The 20,149-nt window shown below is 34.7% G+C and overlaps 1 protein-coding gene across 5 annotated transcripts in view; it reads right to left on the reverse strand.

Annotated features, from left to right (window-relative positions):
• The window catches only part of MIER1 (mesoderm induction early response 1, transcriptional regulator), a 59,453-nt gene that overhangs the window by 36,983 nt on the left and 2,321 nt on the right, over positions 1 to 20,149 (reverse strand). For 2 of the 5 annotated variants that reach the window (XM_008569004.1, XM_008569007.1), the window contains exons 3-4: positions 7,723 to 7,747; positions 2,917 to 3,062 (exon numbers count right to left, since the gene is read on the reverse strand). In XM_008569004.1, the coding sequence (XP_008567226.1) occupies positions 2,917 to 3,062; positions 7,723 to 7,747 (171 nt within the window). Of the gene's footprint in view, positions 1 to 2,916; positions 3,063 to 7,722; positions 7,748 to 16,722; positions 16,857 to 18,204; positions 18,279 to 20,149 lie in introns of those variants that run through there. The other 3 variants (XM_008569008.1, XM_008569009.1, XM_008569005.1) reach the window with 3 other exon arrangements.

Genomic DNA, 20,149 nt, shown 5'->3' on the forward strand with positions numbered 1-20,149 from the left:
GGAGAAATTAGAGAAGAATCTGGAAGTTGTAAGCCTGTCTGGTTTAAAGGAATATAAAGGACTGGTTCTACTGTCTTTTTCTTCCTTTCTCTATCCTCTATAAATAATTCTTTAATTACTATTTCCTAAGGAAGGATCATTTGAAAGCAAATTTTGGGGGACTGTAAGAAGCTGGGGAAAGGGTTAAAGGGAGAAAGAAGTAGGAAAAAAACAATGACATGCCCAAAATTTTAGCAAAGCCCATTAGTAATTTTATACTAATTAAGTGTAATAGCCCATTTTCTGAAAGAGAAGAAAACAATCATCATTCTACCTCATAACCTATTACAAACTATACCTCTTGCTTATTAGTATCTGAGTTAATACAGAATATAAGATGGAAAGTACAAGATTTTCCTCCTTTACCCTTTATCCCATAGATGGGTTATTTGGAAGCAGGAAAATGTATCTAAAGTGATAGAAGTTTCTGAAAATATAGGCAAATAAGTGAAAACAACTGGCTTTCCACTTTACAAATATGAAGTGACTGACTGTTAAATCAATTGTTTCTCTTCGTGTTTATCTAGGTTCTGAATCATCCAAGCAAATCATCCCTGTCTTTTGAATAGCTTCCCAGTCTCTTACTTTTAAAGAATACTTCTGACTCCAAGTTCTTCATGTGCTTTTTAACCCATTCTTGAAAAGCTTTTGTGATTACCAATGTAAACCATCGCCATTAAGACCAATTTTGTTCTCTGGCTCATAATAACAAAGTATTAAATTGCTTAGCACTGTGGATAAAGCCTGCCCTAACAACTAAATGATCCAAAAATGAGAGCACCTAATAAGATCTGACTAAACAGTAAGAAAACTCCTTTATGAGCTCCTTAAATGTATACTTTAAAAAGTTCCAAACTAAAATTCTGAAACACAGATGACTATAAAAGTATAAGTTTTCATTCTTCCATTATATTATGTATTCTAAATCCTTAAAGGCTGGTACTGTGCCTTATTTTTTATATTCTTTTTATCGTGGAGTAAAACAGATCATATGTGTAATATATTTTATTAGAGCATACCAGATTGATTTATCCATTCGTTCATTCAATACTTTTTTGTGAGTAACCACTATTGCAAGGTACCATGAAATATACAGTCATGGTCCTTCCCCTCGTGAAATTAATGGAGGACAGAGATAATTAATTAAACAAACATATAATTACAAATTGTGTTACGTATAAAAGAAAGCACTGAATATTGTGGTTAAAAAAAAAAGGCTAATTAGGGGACAGGAAAGACCAAGAGGAGGCAACACCAAACTCAAAGGATAAAGAGCCAGCCTTGGGAAGCACACACCAGAGAGTGAGAACGAGCTGAAAAGCCTTGAAGCAGGAATAAAATAACTTATCTAAGAAAGCAAGCAGCTAGTGTGGCTGTTACATAGCATAACAGAGCAGTATGATACATGCGTGAGAAGCCATATCACATGGGTGGTCTTGCTGGTCAGGGTAAGGAGTCTGGATTTTCTTTGGGGGTGACAGGAAGCCAGGAGATTGATATATATTGATTTATATTTTGAAAAAAATCATCATAGCTGCTGGGTGGAAATAAATAGGGAGAAAGATGGTACAAGACAAAATGGGAAAAGCAGTTAGGCAAGTTACTTCAAGTGTAGGCTAGAAATGATGGCAACCAGGGCAGAGATGGAGCAAAAGAGTCAGATAAGAGATATTTTTATGGACAGATATGATAGGCTTACTTAAAAACTGGATACTGGGAATGAAGAAAGATGACTCTCTGGTTTCCAGCTTAGGCAACAGGGTAAACAGTAGTGCCATTTTTTTTTACTGCGACAGAGAAGAATGGGTAAGAAGAACAGGGAAAGAACAGGTAAAGGAGGAGAACAATAGTTAATGGTTCTGTTTTGGAATATCCAATCAGAAATGTCAAACTGAATAAACAAAACTTGAGACAGTGAATAGATTAATGCTAGATATATAAACTAAGAAATACTGAGCATATAGATACCATGGGAATAGATTAGATCACATAGTTTAGTAATTTTCAAATTTGGTGTGCATGAAATTCAAACTCACCTAATGAAGAAGTAGATTTGAACCCTACCCCAGGGATTCTGATTGTTTGCCTGGAGAGAGGCATGGGAATCTGCTTTTTTAAAGTAAGTACATGGATGATTCTGATACAGCTGTCCCTCATACTACATTTTAAGGAGCACTGATCTAGAGACAAGAGAGAAGAAAATAAGGTCCAGGCCCAGTACTGAGAATTGGGCAATGCCAACACTTAAATCTTGGGTAAATAGAGAAGAGTGTGCAAAGGGTAGCGAATAGGAACAAAGAGATAAGGAAAACTGGACAGTGGGGTAATCCAGAGTTCAAGTAAAAGAAGGAAGTAATAATTTGCACTAAACACCAATGAGAAAAAAGGTATAGAGAGAAAAGTGAACCTAACAATGGACACAACAATGAAAGTCACTGGTCTCCTTGATTTAAAAAGGCAGGGCAGAGACAATGTAAAGCACTTTACATAATGAAAGGGAAATGAGGAAAATGATAACTCTCAGGACATTTTTGGTTCTGAACGGGAGTAAATAAAAGGTGCAGTAATTGGGAAAGAACAGTAAGTGTGTAAGAGAATACTTAAGATCCTTTTTGAGTCCATTTTTGACTCAGACTTGTGATGTTTTACCAAAGCAATTAATTCTATTATTTTACATAATAAAGTTATTTATATTTTTTAAATGCCTTTCATTTCAAACTTTAAATACTCCACCTAGGTCACACAGAATTTTTCAGTATGGACTATATACAACTCAACTTTCCCCCCCAAAACACAGGTCGAGTACCAAAATTTCAAAAGTTTCTTCTCTCCACAAAAAAGATACGACTTCATCCCTTAGTTCTTAACGTCATTTACCCTTGCAAGATCCTCTATTTCAGAACTGAAGTTTGTTTCTCCTTCCATCATTTCTTCCTCTTCTAATGTTCGTTCATCATCAAAATCATGAACCAGCATGTCAGCTGATGGATCAAATTCATGGTCATCTGATGTTGCTGAACCTCCTGGTAAAGAATATTTTAAAAAGTTTGGTATACCAAATTATGTGTATCTTATTAATGTTAATTTAGTATATATGCTTTACTTAATTGAAGCTGGATATGAGTCAAAAGTACCAAGAAAAAGCTATGCACAGCAAGTATGTATAGCTTTTTAGAATTCTTGCCCTTACTCGTCATCACCAAAAAAAAAAAAAAAGCTCTTCTAAGAGATTTTTAACATCTTACCCCTACATATTCACAGTTCCAACTACAAAACTGGGGGGAAGTGTTTATAGTTTTAAAAAAAAGTATGCTGTAACCTTCTAAACATGAAACTTAAGTTGTAAAGAATAAATCGTCATATCAAACAAGAATGGTCTTTTTGTGTGTGGGGGGGGAAATCACAATTCTTAACCATTTGATTAATGTTTGATGAACCCATTGAGTATGAGCACTTTTGGCCCCTGAGGAGAATATACTTATAGAGTCATGTGAAATATAGATTCACCTAAGTATACAGTCTAGTGAAAATACAGCCGCACTCAAATATTTTTCTATCAGTACTTCCTTGAACATCCATTCTAATATTTGAGTAGCTGTCCTTAACTTACTTAGTTGATTTTGATCTGAAATAACTCAAAGTGTGTAAAGCAAAATTTGTTAAAACTGCATACAGAATTCTTATCAAAGGCATTAAAAATAATCTAGTAGGTAACTGATGTGTAAGCTAATCTACTGATAGCCTCGTGTTTAGGGAATATTGCTGGATTCAACAGGGTCAAGCTTTGTAATAGTACACTGCAAAGACTGGGATATATATTCTTGACTATTGCCAAACCTCAAGTTAAGTTTGCTAAAGCATTGTTCACTAATAAACACGAAAAAATTCATTAGCAATTTTGTTTATCAGTTTAAACTGCTCAAGTCTACAATTAATAGACATATCTATCCTTTCATTTCACTCCAGAAAGAGAACCAATAAAGAAAACAAAGATACAGATGCTGACTTCTTGAAAACCACACCATTAGGAATAAGGGAGTGCCCAAGGCTCAGTGTTCTTCAGTCACTTCTTAAAATTTTCAGAATAAGAACCATTTCTCGTGTTTACTATGTGCCAGATAGTATGCTCAAGCACTTTACATACACTACCCTAATTAATCTTCAAATAATCCTATGAAGTAGGTATTATCACTCCATTTAAAGAGGAAAAAAATAAAAACAAAACTTCAAGGCTTAGAGAGTTTAAGCAGCATGTCTAAACCCATAGAGCCAGTACGTGACAAAGATGGAATTTGAATCCTGGCTCTGCTAATTCCAATATCTGTGCTTTTACTGCACTCCAAGGCACCTGTAACTCCTCTAAGTATCCTGCCTCAAAGAATACTTATGGAGCGCCTATGTTTACTAAGATGAGTGAATTGCAAACCAGGTCAGATGGCAAAGCACTTAGTATTCTTTCAGGAACATAAGAAAATATTGATATTAAATATAAAATAACTAACTACATACTGTCTGCCAAATTAGATATCTTTTACTAGATTACAGTAAAATGAGTTATTAATTATCAGAGTTTTAGAATGATTTCCAAAATAAAAACTTAGGATAGTACGTTATTTTAATTTCTTCTGGAAATTAAGAAAAGCTTGGCATAATTTTATAAGGGCATCTTAGTACTAGTTGAGGGACTGGACACAAGAGTTTCATAGAAGCACAGTTTCAGAACCACTAATTTAGCTGTAGTTTTTTGTCCCAATTGTTATCTCTTTTTTCTGAGTTTTCAATGAAAAAACTTTTCTGAAACTTTTTAGTTCACACAGGAATCTTCTGGGACACCTAGTAATCAATAATTATGTATTCCTACAGGTGATGTTTTACTTTTCTTCTCCCTTGTTGGCATTAAAGATCCTAAAAAAAAATCCTCACACCACTTCTTTGTATACTATTATCCTAATCATAATATCAGATGCAGGTATGGTCAAAAATAATTATGCTTAATTCCTACCAATAATTATTGTTATACTCTATTAGCCCTTTAAAAAAACTGAAGCTCATATGAGTACACAGCATCAAACAATGAGTATTAATTAATGACTTAACTGAAGTCCCCTATTTTTGTTATTATTTGCAAAGCCAATTTTATTTGAATACTAGCCACTTCACTCCCCAGCTACATGAAATAACAAAATGTGTGGGAACTTTCTCTCCTTACTCACTCCAATTCCTTTTCCCACATATACACTGTACTTTTTTCTATAAGCTTTAAGTTTTTTTTCTTGCTTTAATCTGATCTCTTTGTTTTATCTGACTTCTTTTCACCTTGCTCTTGTGGATCAATTTAACCATCCTATTCTTTTCTGTCAACTGCTAGGCCCATCATTAGTCTGTCTCCTAGGAAAAAAAATAATAAATCCCAACAATAAATTGTTGGGGGTAGGGAGTCTGGCCTTTGTATAAATATTTTGTTCCAGCATTAAGGCAAATATCCCTGCTTTGTCATAAAATCCCATCCTACTGTGGAATTACTAAAAGGTACCTTACATCTTTTCAAAGACAAAGATAAATTCAGTTTATAATATATCATGTACACTATTTAATCATTCTTTTCAAAAATTATCTTCCACTCCCTTAATCCCCATTTCTAATGGCTACTTGTGTTAAGGGTAAAGCCTTATATTGTGCCTCCACTTTGGTTTACATTGGCGGGATCTACAGACAAACCACTTGTGTGGTCATGGGACTATCATAACTAGCACTGATTCTAAAGTACATTTGCTACAAAGGACACAGCTTTTACCAGTGTACCAAAAAATTTTTTTACATAAAGCTTCTATTCCTAATTCTCTCCATCAACTTTTGTAACTGTTTACAACTAGCATTACTTATAAGAACAATAAACATTCTCTTGGGCAGAAGTCTGATATTACAAACACTGTCTAACTCAAAAGATCTTCAGTCTGAAAACAATTTAAAAATACATAAACATTCAATCTATATGCGTAAGTACTCAACAAGTAGCAAAGGCTATTAAAGACATTTGTATTCTTCAAAGTCCACTATTCTAGTTCAGCCTAGACTGATTCAAGTGCAATGGAATCTGAAAAAGCAATTTATTAATATCACATTTGGACTAATTATTTTTATATATCTATGTATTACTTGATGAATACCTCAAAAACTCATAAAAAAAATCTAAAACTCAGTCTATTTGCAATATCACAGTATCAATAAAAACAAATAGAACCTATCAATGAAAATGATTTCTGTTTGAAAGGAAAAGAAAACATGCATTAGAAACAATTCCATGTCTTAAAAAAGGATATGATGATCTAACATTTATCTTAGGTCAGATTACTTCCAACCTCAACTATCCAGAAAATATCTATAAACCAGAAAATTAAAAAAAAAAAAAAATCTATGAGTTTCAGAAATGTCACAAAGCCTAATGCACTTTACTCTCAAGAATATTAGAAACAGAAAGACATTTTCAGCTGCAATAAAAATGACAAAGTCAGCTATCAACAGATCACATTAGTTTTTCAAAAGGGATATGGAGGTAAATTTAGTTCAACCCCCACAGGGTACAGTGATTTGTGTTCATGTAAAGGACCCTGACCACTAAAAAAGGCTTATGTTACGCATGTTTAAAAGCTTTCTACCTTAAACTTAAAACACAGAAAGGTAATTGCTTCAATAATCTGGAAAAATAAGTAATGTGAAATATGCCATATGTAAACATTCAATACATGTGAGATGTTTTCAAATATAACATTACCATGCTGCAGAGGGCTCCCTTCCTCACTCTTCTATATTGGCTGCTCCTTAACCTGTATACCCCATGCAGAAGGCAGTCATTCCTATCTCTCTTGGTAAAGTTTCTGGACACTGAGGCAAAAGACTAGTAGCTGAATCTTTCCTCACTGCTATTTAACTTCAACCAATTATTGCCGTGTAGTATCCAGTGGGTAAGCCAGTACCCTGTGGTGCTAGATCCTGTGACTGATCATGAGAACCCTAAATCTAGATTTGACATAAAATATTCTGATTTTGAAAGACCACTACAGTGGCCAAACAAAAAAAAATTGTGGCTCAAAAATGGTCCAAAGATCACAACCTGTAAGTTAGGAAAAGATGAACCTGTACTATATTTGGGGGAGAATACAAAAATCCTAGATATATGGGGTCAGAGGATAAAACTTGATCCTATTCAAATCTAAACATAACTTACTTAATTTACAACATTAAATATTCACTTGTTGAATCTTTTGCTTACTTTATTTTTCCTTCATTCAGTAAATGTATTAATTTTTTTCTCAAATAAAATATTTTAAATTTCCTACACAAGCATTTCTAAGCTAATTGATTCCTTTTTAAAAAAATATACTTCATATACATACTTCAAATCAAATAACAATTTAAAACTGTACAAAATACATATGGCAATTCATTGAAAAAATTTAAAAAAAAAAAAGAGAGAGACCCCAAAGATAGTCATGAGTATGAACTCACAGAGCCTCACCTGTACTTTCATGGGCAGTCATACATTTCATCCATTTCTTTTTCCCCAGAGAAAAGAAGCGTTCAGAAGAAAAGCAAGTCAGATGACAGTCTAACTTCTAGCCTTTATGCAACTAACAGGACAAATGTTAGTCAAATAGAGATTAAAAAAATATAGAAAATACTTACCTGGACTTGAAGACTCAACAGATGGCTGGTGAGGGGAGGGAGGAGGAGAAAAGAAGAAAAATTAGAATTTTTGTATGGTATACCTTCAAACACATTACAGACATTATTCAATGGCTAATGTGACATCAAAAACTACTATAAGTTTTTGTGACATCAAAAACTACTATAAGTCTGAATTATCTAAGACAAATTAAAACTTCCCAGATAATCCTTTCCCTTTCATTATATTTAAACACAGAAGAAAATTCAAAATGCTCCTGTATCTAGATAAAAAGACAATATGGAACTGATTCAAATTTTAAAAGCAAATATGGACAAATATGTGGTTTAAAAGGTATGATTTCAGATCTTGGAATTCTCTAAAATAGATTTTGTCCTATCAATACATAAAAAACTATGCACAAAATTTGCTATTGAGCTGGTCTCTGGCTTTAAAAAATTGAGTATGAGAAGGGAGGCAAAAACAGTTTAAGACACTATTTTAAATAAAAATTATGTTGTAAGAAAGAAGAAAAAACTAAAATGTTATTTAAGAACCAAACACTGAATTAGGTTAACTTTACAAATAGACAACATATTTTTAAGTTATGATAGTATTAGCAACCACACGAGCTAAAGTCTAGAGAGGTTAGGTTATCTGACAGAAGACAGCACAGATTCCCAATTATAATACTCCTTTTACTGTACTATTCTACCTCTCATAAATTTAACCACAGGCAACTGGAAAACTTAAAAATAAAATTGGTAGCAACTTATTTTAATAATGTTACCACTTGACAGTGTGTGTTGTGTTTTAACCTAATTCAGTTAATTCACAATTATAAAAAAGTAATCTACAAACAAACTCCTAGAAGACAAATTCAATAATGAAACTCAAAAGATGCTTCAAATACCACAAACTTTATACCTAAAATCTTGCCAGTTATTCGGAGCCATTTCATGCCCATTAGAAAACAGAAATGATAGAAGGACAAAAGCACTCGCAAAAGAGAAAAAGGGACATTGTAGTATTTTCTTTTTTCTGCCAAATTATGGGGCAAGAAGAACAGAACAGAAATGAAGAAAAGGCTAGGCACCTAAGGCAAATTCCTATAAGGTGTTAAAGTTCTGTTTTGAAATTGTCCACATTATGCTACTATACTAAGAATAGAATTCTAGACTCCACATGGTGACACAGATTAGGTTCTTTTGAGGTACTTTTTCAAAGGGCCTATTTTTTTTCCCCTTTAAGTTCTTATAAGAGAAGAGTTCTTTCCTATAGCATTGTCTTTCTAACAAAAAAATGACAGCATCCAGTATTATGCATTTCCAATGTCACACCACTATCATTATTTAAAAGTTACTCCGCCAGAACACAATCAATACCGTGCTACTTTTAATTGGTTCCTCTAATGGGAAGCTGTAATGACATGGAGAGGGTGACCTGGAGAGAGTAATGTAACCATAAAAAGGGTTTCTGGCTTATTTAACATCTTTTGGGAAGAGTTATTGGCTCAAAATGGATTTAACCACCACAGAAATTATTACACAGTAAATCAATATTTTAAAATATTAATCTACTTGTATGTCATACAGTTATACTTTATTTCCCAAGTGCAAGCACAACCACTGTGCAAGGCTACAGCAAAATTAATGACAATTTTCATCTGGTCCCAGGTTCACTATCCATAGACTAGCCTTACAATGCTGTTTTTCCTTTGTAGTAAACCTTTAGAACAAATTTGCATGGCATAAACAAACAAAAAAACACAGCCTTTCCTACAAATTAGAAGCTTAAAATAAATGGTTGGGTATTTAGTCCTTTTTGAACACTCCAGTAATTATTCCATTTAACAATCTTCTGATAAAAGGTAAGATTTTGCTGACGTTATATATTAGCAATAGGGACACTGAATTGCAAATGACAACATCTGTATAATCCAGTTTGTAAAAGACCTCACCAGCACTAAATGACGATAAATACCACACTGATTGCTGTTATATTGGTAAATAGTTATCACTTAAAGGTTCTAAAAAAAGTCCCCAAATACTTCCCGTTCACTAAGATACCAAATGTTTAGAGGACTGGTAGCATTTGTACGTACGACCTGTCTAGAGTAGAATGGCCAGTATTCAAAGATAGCATTCATAATATTATGTCAGACATACAAGATTGTTGCAGGACTATGATTTGACTGAAGGTATATCTAGATTAGCACAGGGGGAAAGGAAATAGGGATGGTTTGCCTACAGATACACTTAGTATCTATATACATTTTAATATTGTATGTCCCAAATAAAATTCTATTGTACCATTTTTGGGTGGTAGGAGTGAGATTAGTTTCTTGAAAGTTAATTATATCCAGTTAAATCAAAGAAGAGCTTCTGGAAAACTGGCATTTGAAGAGTTCACACTATAAACATTACTTTGTGTCTAACTGACAAACAAAATGATTATCTTTCAAGATATAATGTGAATTTAGTACCACAGTTTCAGTGTGGAATGAGGGAAATTTTTATTTGGTATGAAAGAGAAGAGCAGAACCAGCTTATGTTTATATAGTGCTACACATTTTCAAATGTATATAGTTACTTCATCATAACCATAAATCTGGCAATAATTCCTGCCTCACCTACTCATTTTATAGAGTAGTAAACCCAAGGAAATAAAGTAACTAGATCAAGGTTCCATGGCAGTTGGTGAAGGTGAACCTGAAGCCTAGAACCTCTGACTCTTCAGTGTTCCTTCTGTACCTTCTAGAGAACTGACTATGCAAAAAATTTTCTCCTTTTACCTCTCTCCTCCTTCCCCTTACTTTCTCTTTTCTTTGTAAAAATGGTTTTCATCAGTTCAAAGCATGTTTAAAACGCAACTACAAGTTGTCATCTGTCAAGCAAGACTTATCTGTGCTTCTTTAGGAACTGGTATCTCTAACAATACCCTCCAGGAAAACCTGGGACATCTACTATTAATTACTACAGTTAAGTTAGAAAGAAGAGGGACATACAAAACTAAAGCTGAACAAGTACTTATTCATAACATGGCCTGATTTTAGAAAAAAACTCAAATTATAGAATGTAAGCAGAAAAGAAAATTTTAAATTGAGGATTAGAATGTATTTAAAATGCACTCATATATTACTGGTAGAAATACAAGTTGTTTCAAACATTTTGGAGATCATTCTGACAACATGAGCTTACCCTACTGATAAATCTAACACCAAGATATATGTATAAATTGACTACCACAATACTGTTCATAACAAAATGTTAGAAAAAAATCTAAAGCCCATCATTTAATTAGTTATACATGATATACAGTTCTTTCAAACACTGGAATGCTATGAATCTATTGAAAAGAATGAGACAGATCTGTTTGTGTTGAGAGAGGGGAAGAAATGCTTTAAAAAAAATTAGGCTTAAAAAGTGTAGAACAGGGAGTAAACTGGGCTGGAATATGAAAAAATAAAGAAATAAAAATTCCCCAAAAGGACACACAAGAATCTGTTAACAATAGTTACCTCTAGGAAATAGGTCAGGGAGAGGAGACTTTTTTCATTTTATACCTTTCTATACTGTTGAAATTTTTTAACAACTTGCATGCATTACTCATTCTTTTTTAAAAAGAAAGTCAAAGGGGATTATCTTGTGGAATTATGAGTCATTTTTATATATCCTTCCTTGACTTTTCAACTCTTAAGAAGACGTAGTAGTTGTGACAATTTTTTTTAATCTATAATTTTGAAAAATTACAGTTTTCTTTTTGGCATATACATACTTGTTTTATTTGAAATGGAAAACATAACATTAGTTAGAAAGATACATGCAGAATATGAGTAGGCTAAATCAAATTTAAAAAACGAACTCTAGTAATTTTTATAGCAAGTCACCCTCACCCATATATTTATATGATTTAGTTGATAAAGTTGCTAACAGATGTAATAAATATTCAATGCCTCAGATTTGCTGAAATCTTTCTTTTTTATATTCTTCAAGAACATGACGATAAATGTCCCATACAACAAAAAAACATAATTTGGAAGAGAATAAAAAATTAACTAGACTATTACCATTATTTTTACAATAAAACAAAACAAAACAAAAAAAAGTCAAGGTAGTAAAAACAAAGCAATCATTAAACTGTTTTATTCTAGGCAAACAAAAGCTTATTTTCAATGAGTATAACTATCTGAATGAATCGTTTCCCTCAAACCAATTCCACCACCACTTCTTTAAGTGTTGCCATCACTTAGTTACGTAGACTTTAAATCAAAGATTCTCCCAGCAATAGAGATGGGGATAGAAGCCAGGACAGAGTTAGGGGCCCTACTCCAGGGTTAAAGGTTTAGCGGTACTGTGCCAAGGGCTCACCGTCCCTCTCCCCCCATACAAAATTAAGTCACTTAACTTTGCTGTTACTCTCAGGAAAGCTGGAGTATATAACAAGGCTAAAAATGTACTGGAGTTAAAATAAGTAAATTTACAACTGCAGTAATAATTTAGAGGATAAAACAGTACTGGAAAATACGCACTAGGAATTCAGAAGCCTGGGTTACAGTCTTAATTGTGCCAAAGACGAATTGCATGACCTAGGACAAATTGCATCAACTCTCTGCTCAGTCTCATTTTCTCTACAATGAAAAGATTTAGATTTCTTCAAGTTTAGTTCAATTTCCTTTGAGACCAAAGTTCTTTTATTACGAATTGCTCAAAAAAACATAACGCTACCAAAAAGTACTTAGCTAAATGGATGGGATATGTTTTAGTCTCTTCAGAATTCATTTTTTTAAATCTAAGACTGTAAGGAAAAGACAATCTCAAATTTGCAAAAGACTTTCTTGGGGTGCTACTTTATGAACTTCATATCTACATAAGTATAACAATCATTCTTCTAAGCCATAGAATAAGTCAAACAGAATGGGCCCCAAGCAACAACTGTTACTTTAACAGTTTAATCACTGCAATGACTTTTGAAACTACTTGCAAATCTTTTGAAATATACTAAGGACTCGATCTGAACTCAAGCAGAAATTTCAATATAGCTGATTACTTTTCACAAAGACATGCTTAAGCTTCAATGGCAGTGTTTTATTTCTTAATTATTTGGGAAACTAATTACTCTCACTTACCAGAATTATCTTAAAGTAACTCACTATTTTTCCTACCAAACTTTTCCTATCTATCAAGTACTTCAACTCTCACTTCCCCTGTATTATGCTTTTTAGGACTCTCACACTGGTGTTCTTGACTACTTTGGACAAAACCACATGCAGTTAAAAAAAAAAAAAAAAAAAAAAACCCCATTACTCTCACTTACCAGAATTATCTTAAAGTAACTCACTATTTTTCCTACCAAACTTTTCCTATCTATCAAGTACTTCAACTCTCACTTCCCCTGTATTATGCTTTTTAGGACTCTCACACTGGTGTTCTTGACTACTTTGGACAAAACCACATGCAGTTAAAAAAAAAAAAAAAAAAAAAAGCCCATAACGAGTATAGAGAATTACTTAAAGCTTAAATTCACTGCAGTGAAACAAGTTTTGCTTAGAGTAGAAATTAACTTTGAAGAGTAACACTCAACATAATCCTTCTTCCTTCAACAAAACCCAAATACACTATGAAAATGCTGAGCAGGGAGTCTGTTTTTAAGAGAAATGAACAGATAGATGTGATAGTGAAGAGATTACATACTACTTTCTAAAATACTAAAATACTTTAATACAGAAAAACAAATCCATTAAATGTTTTTTCTCTTTACATCATAGAAATGTGGTCTAGGTGAAAAGATAGGTCTTGTGCTGTGTGTGTGTGGCCTTTTTTTTTGTATTCCTTGAAAAGAAGGTCTCTTAATTGTTTACAAACTCCAAAATAAAAGACAAATTGTACATTCCCAAAGGTCCCTACACCACATTCCTTATAAAACCCAAAGGATCAACTATTTCTCCTTCTGATTTTTTTTCTTTCTCACAGCCATCGTAAAAACTGCAACTACCCTGTAATTTCCTTCCTTTATGTGTGACTAAGAGAGCCTCCTTTTAGAAGGTCAGTAAATAATTTTAAGGGATAACAAGCAATGAGAAATATTACCAAAAAGTATTAAGAAAGGGAGCATATGCCATTTCTTCTAAGCACATTAAATATGTTTCTAATGTTACTACAACTAAAGAACCATTTAGTGATTAAGATGACCAAATGAAGTATGAAAAATTAGTATATTCTTTTCACATCTAGAGCAATTGCATTCAAGAATATTTTTTCTGGAAAAACAAGGTCAAGGTCATTGTCTTATGTAGGAAACACTACAAAAAAACCCAGAAGCATAATACCTACATTTTCCTCTAGAGACGTGATTCTTTAACAACCTGTTTTTTCCCTCAGATTTAACAAATACATATATACTGTTGCTTTACACTTACTTACTGTTATCTGATATGTTAGCTTCAATCCTCAGGTCTGCTCAATCAAAAGTGCAATAGTTTAGCATTTGAATTATTTCACCACGTTTTATATGGTATCATAAAGAATGAATCTACTGAGAGCTCAAACAAAGGCACATAAAAGCATTCTAACAAGCCAACCATTTTTCCACCTAATTTTTTTTTAAACCACTGGTCTCAAAAATCATCCTAATTACCAAAGTACTGAGACCAGGAAGATTATGAATTAATTTTACTCTTCACCTGTTTTAGACTTTTTTTTTTTAGGATGAAGATCAAGAAGGTTCCTCCACTCTTCAAATTCAGTATAAATAAAACCATCTACAAATAATTGAAGAATACAAAACACAAATTATTTAAAGATACCAGTTCACTAAATAAATGCACTGAAAACAAAATTCACAGGTTTTTTGGTCTTGAAATCGAACCATCCATGTGTTCCTACAAACCTTGAGAGTTTCATACTCCAAGTGATAAAATATGTAAGAAAACTAAAACATACACAAGAAAACATTAGGAAACGAGGCAAAATACTGTTTTCTCTGTGTCTTACGTTAATTCAACCATCTTTAATTTCTAAAACAAGAAAAAAAGGTTAATATACTTCTATTTACATGTAAGTTTTTTAGTATGCTTTGCAAAATAAAATTTCTGGGTAAGGTTTTTAAACTTAAATTTCACTATATTTTCATGCACTAAGCTATTCTTCAATATCTTGCCATAGAATATGACTACAAATGAAAGCTCAAACCATTGTGCGCAGTACCATGAAGAAGCCACATTACCTATACAGCACATTGCTGTTTTTGTTTATCTAATGGATATTCACTGAAAGGGGGTCCACTGAAGACTGACAAAATATATGGTAAATTGAGGTACATACATTCCTTCTCACCATTAATTATAAAGGAAAAGAACCCTCCAGGACTAAATAACCTCACCAGGACTAAAATCCAGGTACTGACTCTTAAAGCCTACTGGAACAAACCCAGTGACATTTAGCGAAATAGAATGCATTATGTTCTCCAATTCATTTGCCATGAAATACAACTCTTTAACCAAAAAGAGCTAAAGAAATGAAAATAAATCTAAAATTTAAACTTAGTCGTAAATCAGAAATGTTACATGTTTTTAAAAGAATAATGGCAGCAAACAGTTCTGCTACAGTAAAATCTCTTCCTCGTTTAACAGTAAATACTACAGGACATAAATATAAAGCCAGTTTGCACAAGGGAAGCAGAAGTAACACTTTAAAGATCCACTCCAGAAAACTGTTAACCTTCAGGTCCCTCCACTCAACAGGTACATGAAAAGACCTCCATAATCTAACCATGTTTCTGGAATCCAAGGTTTAAAAAGGATACTATAGTATTGGCAAAAATACTCAACACTGACTTAATTTAGCGAGTAATGAAGTTGAAAATTGAGGGCTGGATGGTAAATAAATAACCTACTTCCTGAATCTGTTTTTGGGTGCCTCAGAAACCATGAAAATAACAATTCAAACAAGAGTATACCTTATGAATCAAACACTTAAAGTGGCTTATCTCAAAAGAGCCATAAAAGTCCAAATATATCACCTCGAATTCCAGGAGATAAAAAATAACGAAATTCTTCCACGAGTTAAGAAAAACAACAAACCCCACAAAACTTCCGATCTTTAAAGGCTTTAAATCAGAGGCAAAAATTTAAATTTCCAGTGGCACATATTAACTTCCAATTAATCATAAAGCCACAGTGGTTGTTTGCCCACCGATATGAGGCCCCAAATCTGTAAAACAATCTACCATCAAAGAAGGGAGCTTTGGAAATTTGTTTACTAGGAAAACAGGAAAAAAGAAAGAAGAAAAAATCTTTTCCAAGGAAAGAAAAATTAAGAGAGAAAGAAAACAAGAAAAGGTAGCCTTGATTTAGAGGGGGAAAAATGCCTGGAAAGTGAAGGCGGGAAAAAGGTGGAAAAACAACTCAGAGGTTCTATGGGGGGGGGGGGGCGCACATGGAACAGTTTGGAGAAATGAGAAGACTACCCCAATCTGTAGGGGTGGATTACGACTTGCCAGATTAGTTTCTCTACACTCATTTCACCACCTTCAAGAAAATTAGAGTTGATCAAAGGCCTTTCTGCCTTACGCTTTCCCCACCAACACAGACTAGATGTCAGCAGCAAAAGGGTGGGGGTGACGCGGAAGGGCGCAACAGCATCTCGGTTGGGGAGGGAAGAAACTTCGTAAGAGGAAGCAACAGCTCCTCTCCTGCCCTAGCACCGGCCGGCGAAGTTGCGCCACAGGCACCCCTTCCCGGCGGGCGCCCCCTCCCCCTCGCCCCGCACTACAGCGCAGTGCCCGACCCATCAAACTGCCCCCGAAGTCGAACTACGCCTCCGCTTCCTCTTACCCCCGGACCCATCCCAACTAAGTTCGAGAGAAAGCTTCCGCCCAGAGCGCGGCCTGTTCCGGACAACAGGTGGGCAGTGGCGCCGGCAGGGCTGGGCCTCCCCTGGCCAGGCCCACTCCACTCTTTCCCGGCCAGGGCCCCGGGGGCGCCCGGCCCCGGGACAGGGAGGGGGAACTCGCTCCCTTACCTCCGCCATATTTGCCGTACTGCTGGGTCACATCTCCACGGCGGCCGCAGCTGGGTCACGGCCAGAACCCGGATGTGAGACTCGGCAACGGGACTCCAGCCGCCGCCGTCTCTACCGCTCCCGCCGCCGCTGCCTGGGCGGGAACGCGCAGGAGCCGCCCGAGCGCGCCCACCACACCCCACTCCGCCCCCTCGCGGCGACCCGGCTGGGCTGGGCGGGAGGGAAAAGGCCAGCGAGCACGCGCAGGATCAGGGACGAGCGCGCGCGACCCCGCGGCCGGCCCTCCCCGGGAAGAGCGCGGAGGGGGCGGAGTCAAGGTGGGTGTGGGGGAGGTGGGCATCTCAGCGCAGCGCGCCTCCACCGCCCCAGCAAATAGGCGACTCCAACCCGGAGAGACGGCTCTAGGGAGCAGAGAGGTCAAGCAAAGGTGCCAAAGGAGCCGTGTCCAGCATTTACATAGCAAGGGAAAAAATACGTTATATTTTACATGTAGATCGTTTTTGAAGTGCATTTGCTGGAAAACGGATGCTGCTGTGATGCAACAGAGGCACGAACTGCGCTTTGCAAGCAGTTATCCCTAGACAAATATTTCTCTGAGTCGATTCCCAACAGGAAATAAAAAATCCTATATCCCACAATCTTTAGGAACGTCAGAGCAAAGATTAAGGAAAGGAATTGTGTCAGGTAGTCTTCCATCCTTATATCGCATTTGCTTTTCATCACACTTTCTGTGATGCCAGTAGCAACACAGTTGTGCAACGGTTGGATTTTGCACTAGACAAAATTTTAAAATGTGAAATACTAAAAACCTGCTCTTCAGTGGACATAAATAATCTCTTACTTGACTGCATGGAGGGAGAACCTACTGATTTACAATACCTGAAATGCCCGTAATTTGAAAGTTTATTTTAATGTATTGGTCTAGAGCTGCCAAATGGCCTTGATGCCAATTCTGATGATTGCCAGAGCCAATGATTTCAAAATAACCAACATGTTTCACTTCCATTGCTAAGGTATATACTGGCCAATACAAAAGTAATATTAAAAGGGGCACTAACATATTTTACTAAGCCAGGAGTTAGAAATTCTTATTTCAAAAGATTGGGGGGTGGGGGGTGGGGGAAGGGGTTGTTTTGTTATTTTCAAAAAAAAAAATATGGTTTCAAAAGTGACTATCAAAATCGACCAGTTAAATATGAGAATTATTCATTCTCTCCAAATAATGTGATGCCAGTACTCTAATATATAGCATAAATGTGCACATATACAATTTTTCTTAAAAAGTTCATGCTTATAATGCAATATAGGGGAAGCTGTTTTCTTAAATTATTTGTATTCCCTTAAAATTCTAGACTCTATCAAGCATTTTCCTATTTCCAAAGATTCAACATTAATTGAAACTGTTATGTCCAATAATAATTTGTGCATGAAAAAAGTGCATTTATAGGTATATGAAGTAGCTGCTAAGTGAAAGGACATTACCTGGTAATTTGACAGGAAAAGAGTCCACAGACAGTCTGTAAACCAATTAAACATAAACATCTGATGCACATTTTCTACTGAAAGAAAAGCAAGGGAAAGAAGAGAAAGGAAAACTTTAAGGTTCCCAAATCTACAAACAATTATTACCATTAACTGTACTGTACAGTATTTCCATTTTATTTTTTAGAAAACTTATATAAAGTTTTTTAGGATTCCTTGAGGGAATAAATATTTTAGCATAAGTATATAGTTTCTAAGAGTTACTATGTTGAATTATGTTAGTCCTTTGGACTTGAAATAAAAATAACTTTTTTAAAATGTCAGTTTATATCCAAATAGGTTTCACTTGATAAAAAGAGCTGAAGGCAAAGAACAATGGATGTACCTAGATGGACCTGAGGTGGATACATATAAAAACAATAAGAGGCTTAGAGGTAGATATTCAGGCTTTATATCATGGGGATTAAGAAGGATTTTCCATTAAAATACGAAAGCTGATATCTGAAATTTAGCAAAAGCTAATATGTATATGAAATTTAGCTGGCTACCAAAAGGAAAATTAAAGTGTTGTTAAAATACAAGGTACAGGAATAACTTGCTTGCTTAAGTCCACTGAAATCTTTGATTCTTCAGTTAAACCATCAACAAAAATCTTAACTGTGAAAAAGAGCAGGGGATCATGGTCCCTTAAAAGCTACTGAATGAATTCTAAAATTGTAAAAAACAAAAATCGAGGTCTGTGACATTTTTAAACGGGTAGCCATCTTACTGTTAAATGACTTAAATTTATTAATATTGTGTACCAATATTACTAACTTTAGCATTATTATTTAGGGAAAAAGTTCCCTCTACATTTTTCTTTCTCCTCCCCTTTTTCATAAATGTGGGTTCAGTGGTATTTTTAGGTTCAGATATTCCAAAGGTAAAGAGAAACAGCTATGATACTGTAAGTTATAGGTAACACATTACTACTGAATTCAGTATACTTCCACTCTCATTTTATTCTAGTGATATACTTATCTTTAAAATTTTCAGAAGCCACCTTAAGAAAAGCAAAGTCTTTCTCAAAACTCTTGCTTCTCTTCTGCAGTACCAAATATGTAAAAATTAATTCATTAGTCATAGAATCTTAGTGTCGGATGGGACCTTAGAGGTCTTTAGTCAATTCTCTAACCTGCTGAGATGGAATCCCTCATCATGCTTCTACTACCAGGCTTTCCTGCCTATGTTTAAACACCGCCAGTGACTCATTGTATCTCATGAAGAGGCTGCTCTTTTCAAAAAAGCTCAAATGTTTAAAACATTCTTTCTTTTATTAAGCCAAAATGTACCTCCTTGTTACTTCCATCCATTAACCTTAGTTCTTCAGCAGTTTGGATTAATTCAACAGATATCTTCTTTGTTTTCAAATGCAGTCTATATTTATACTTAGATTAACAAAAAATAAATTTTTAAAGGCTACTGATACTAGAAGAGTTGAAAACAGGACATGACAGAGCTAAAGGCATGAGAAAATTCACCATTAAGTATGAACTGTTTACAATTATTACACTTTATGTTATTAATTAATGTGATACTCAAAATGGTAGTTCTGTTAGAACCATATAGTAAAAAGATTAAAGTTAAACAAAAAGTGTGGTTAATTCCAATTTTATGTGAAGTTTGTGGTTAATGTCCCAAAACAAAAAACTCACTATACAAAGCCTGAATGAAAATGCCTCTTTAGCTCCTATTCTCCACCTAACTGTCTTCTTATTTTCAGGCAAACTAATATTAATTTTTACCACATAAGCTACTCAAAACTATATTATACTTGGGAATTATTTTAAAGCAATTTACTGAATCCTCCATTCATGAGTTATTCAACAATTTTACAGTGGCTATAAGACACACGCACGCACACACACACAAGAACCCCTGAGAGTTATTATTTTAACAAAAGCAT

The sequence above is a fragment of the Galeopterus variegatus genome, unplaced genomic scaffold (genome assembly GCF_000696425.1).
Source record: "Galeopterus variegatus unplaced genomic scaffold, G_variegatus-3.0.2 Scaffold458, whole genome shotgun sequence".
In the NCBI taxonomy this organism is placed as follows: domain Eukaryota; kingdom Metazoa; phylum Chordata; class Mammalia; order Dermoptera; family Cynocephalidae; genus Galeopterus; species Galeopterus variegatus.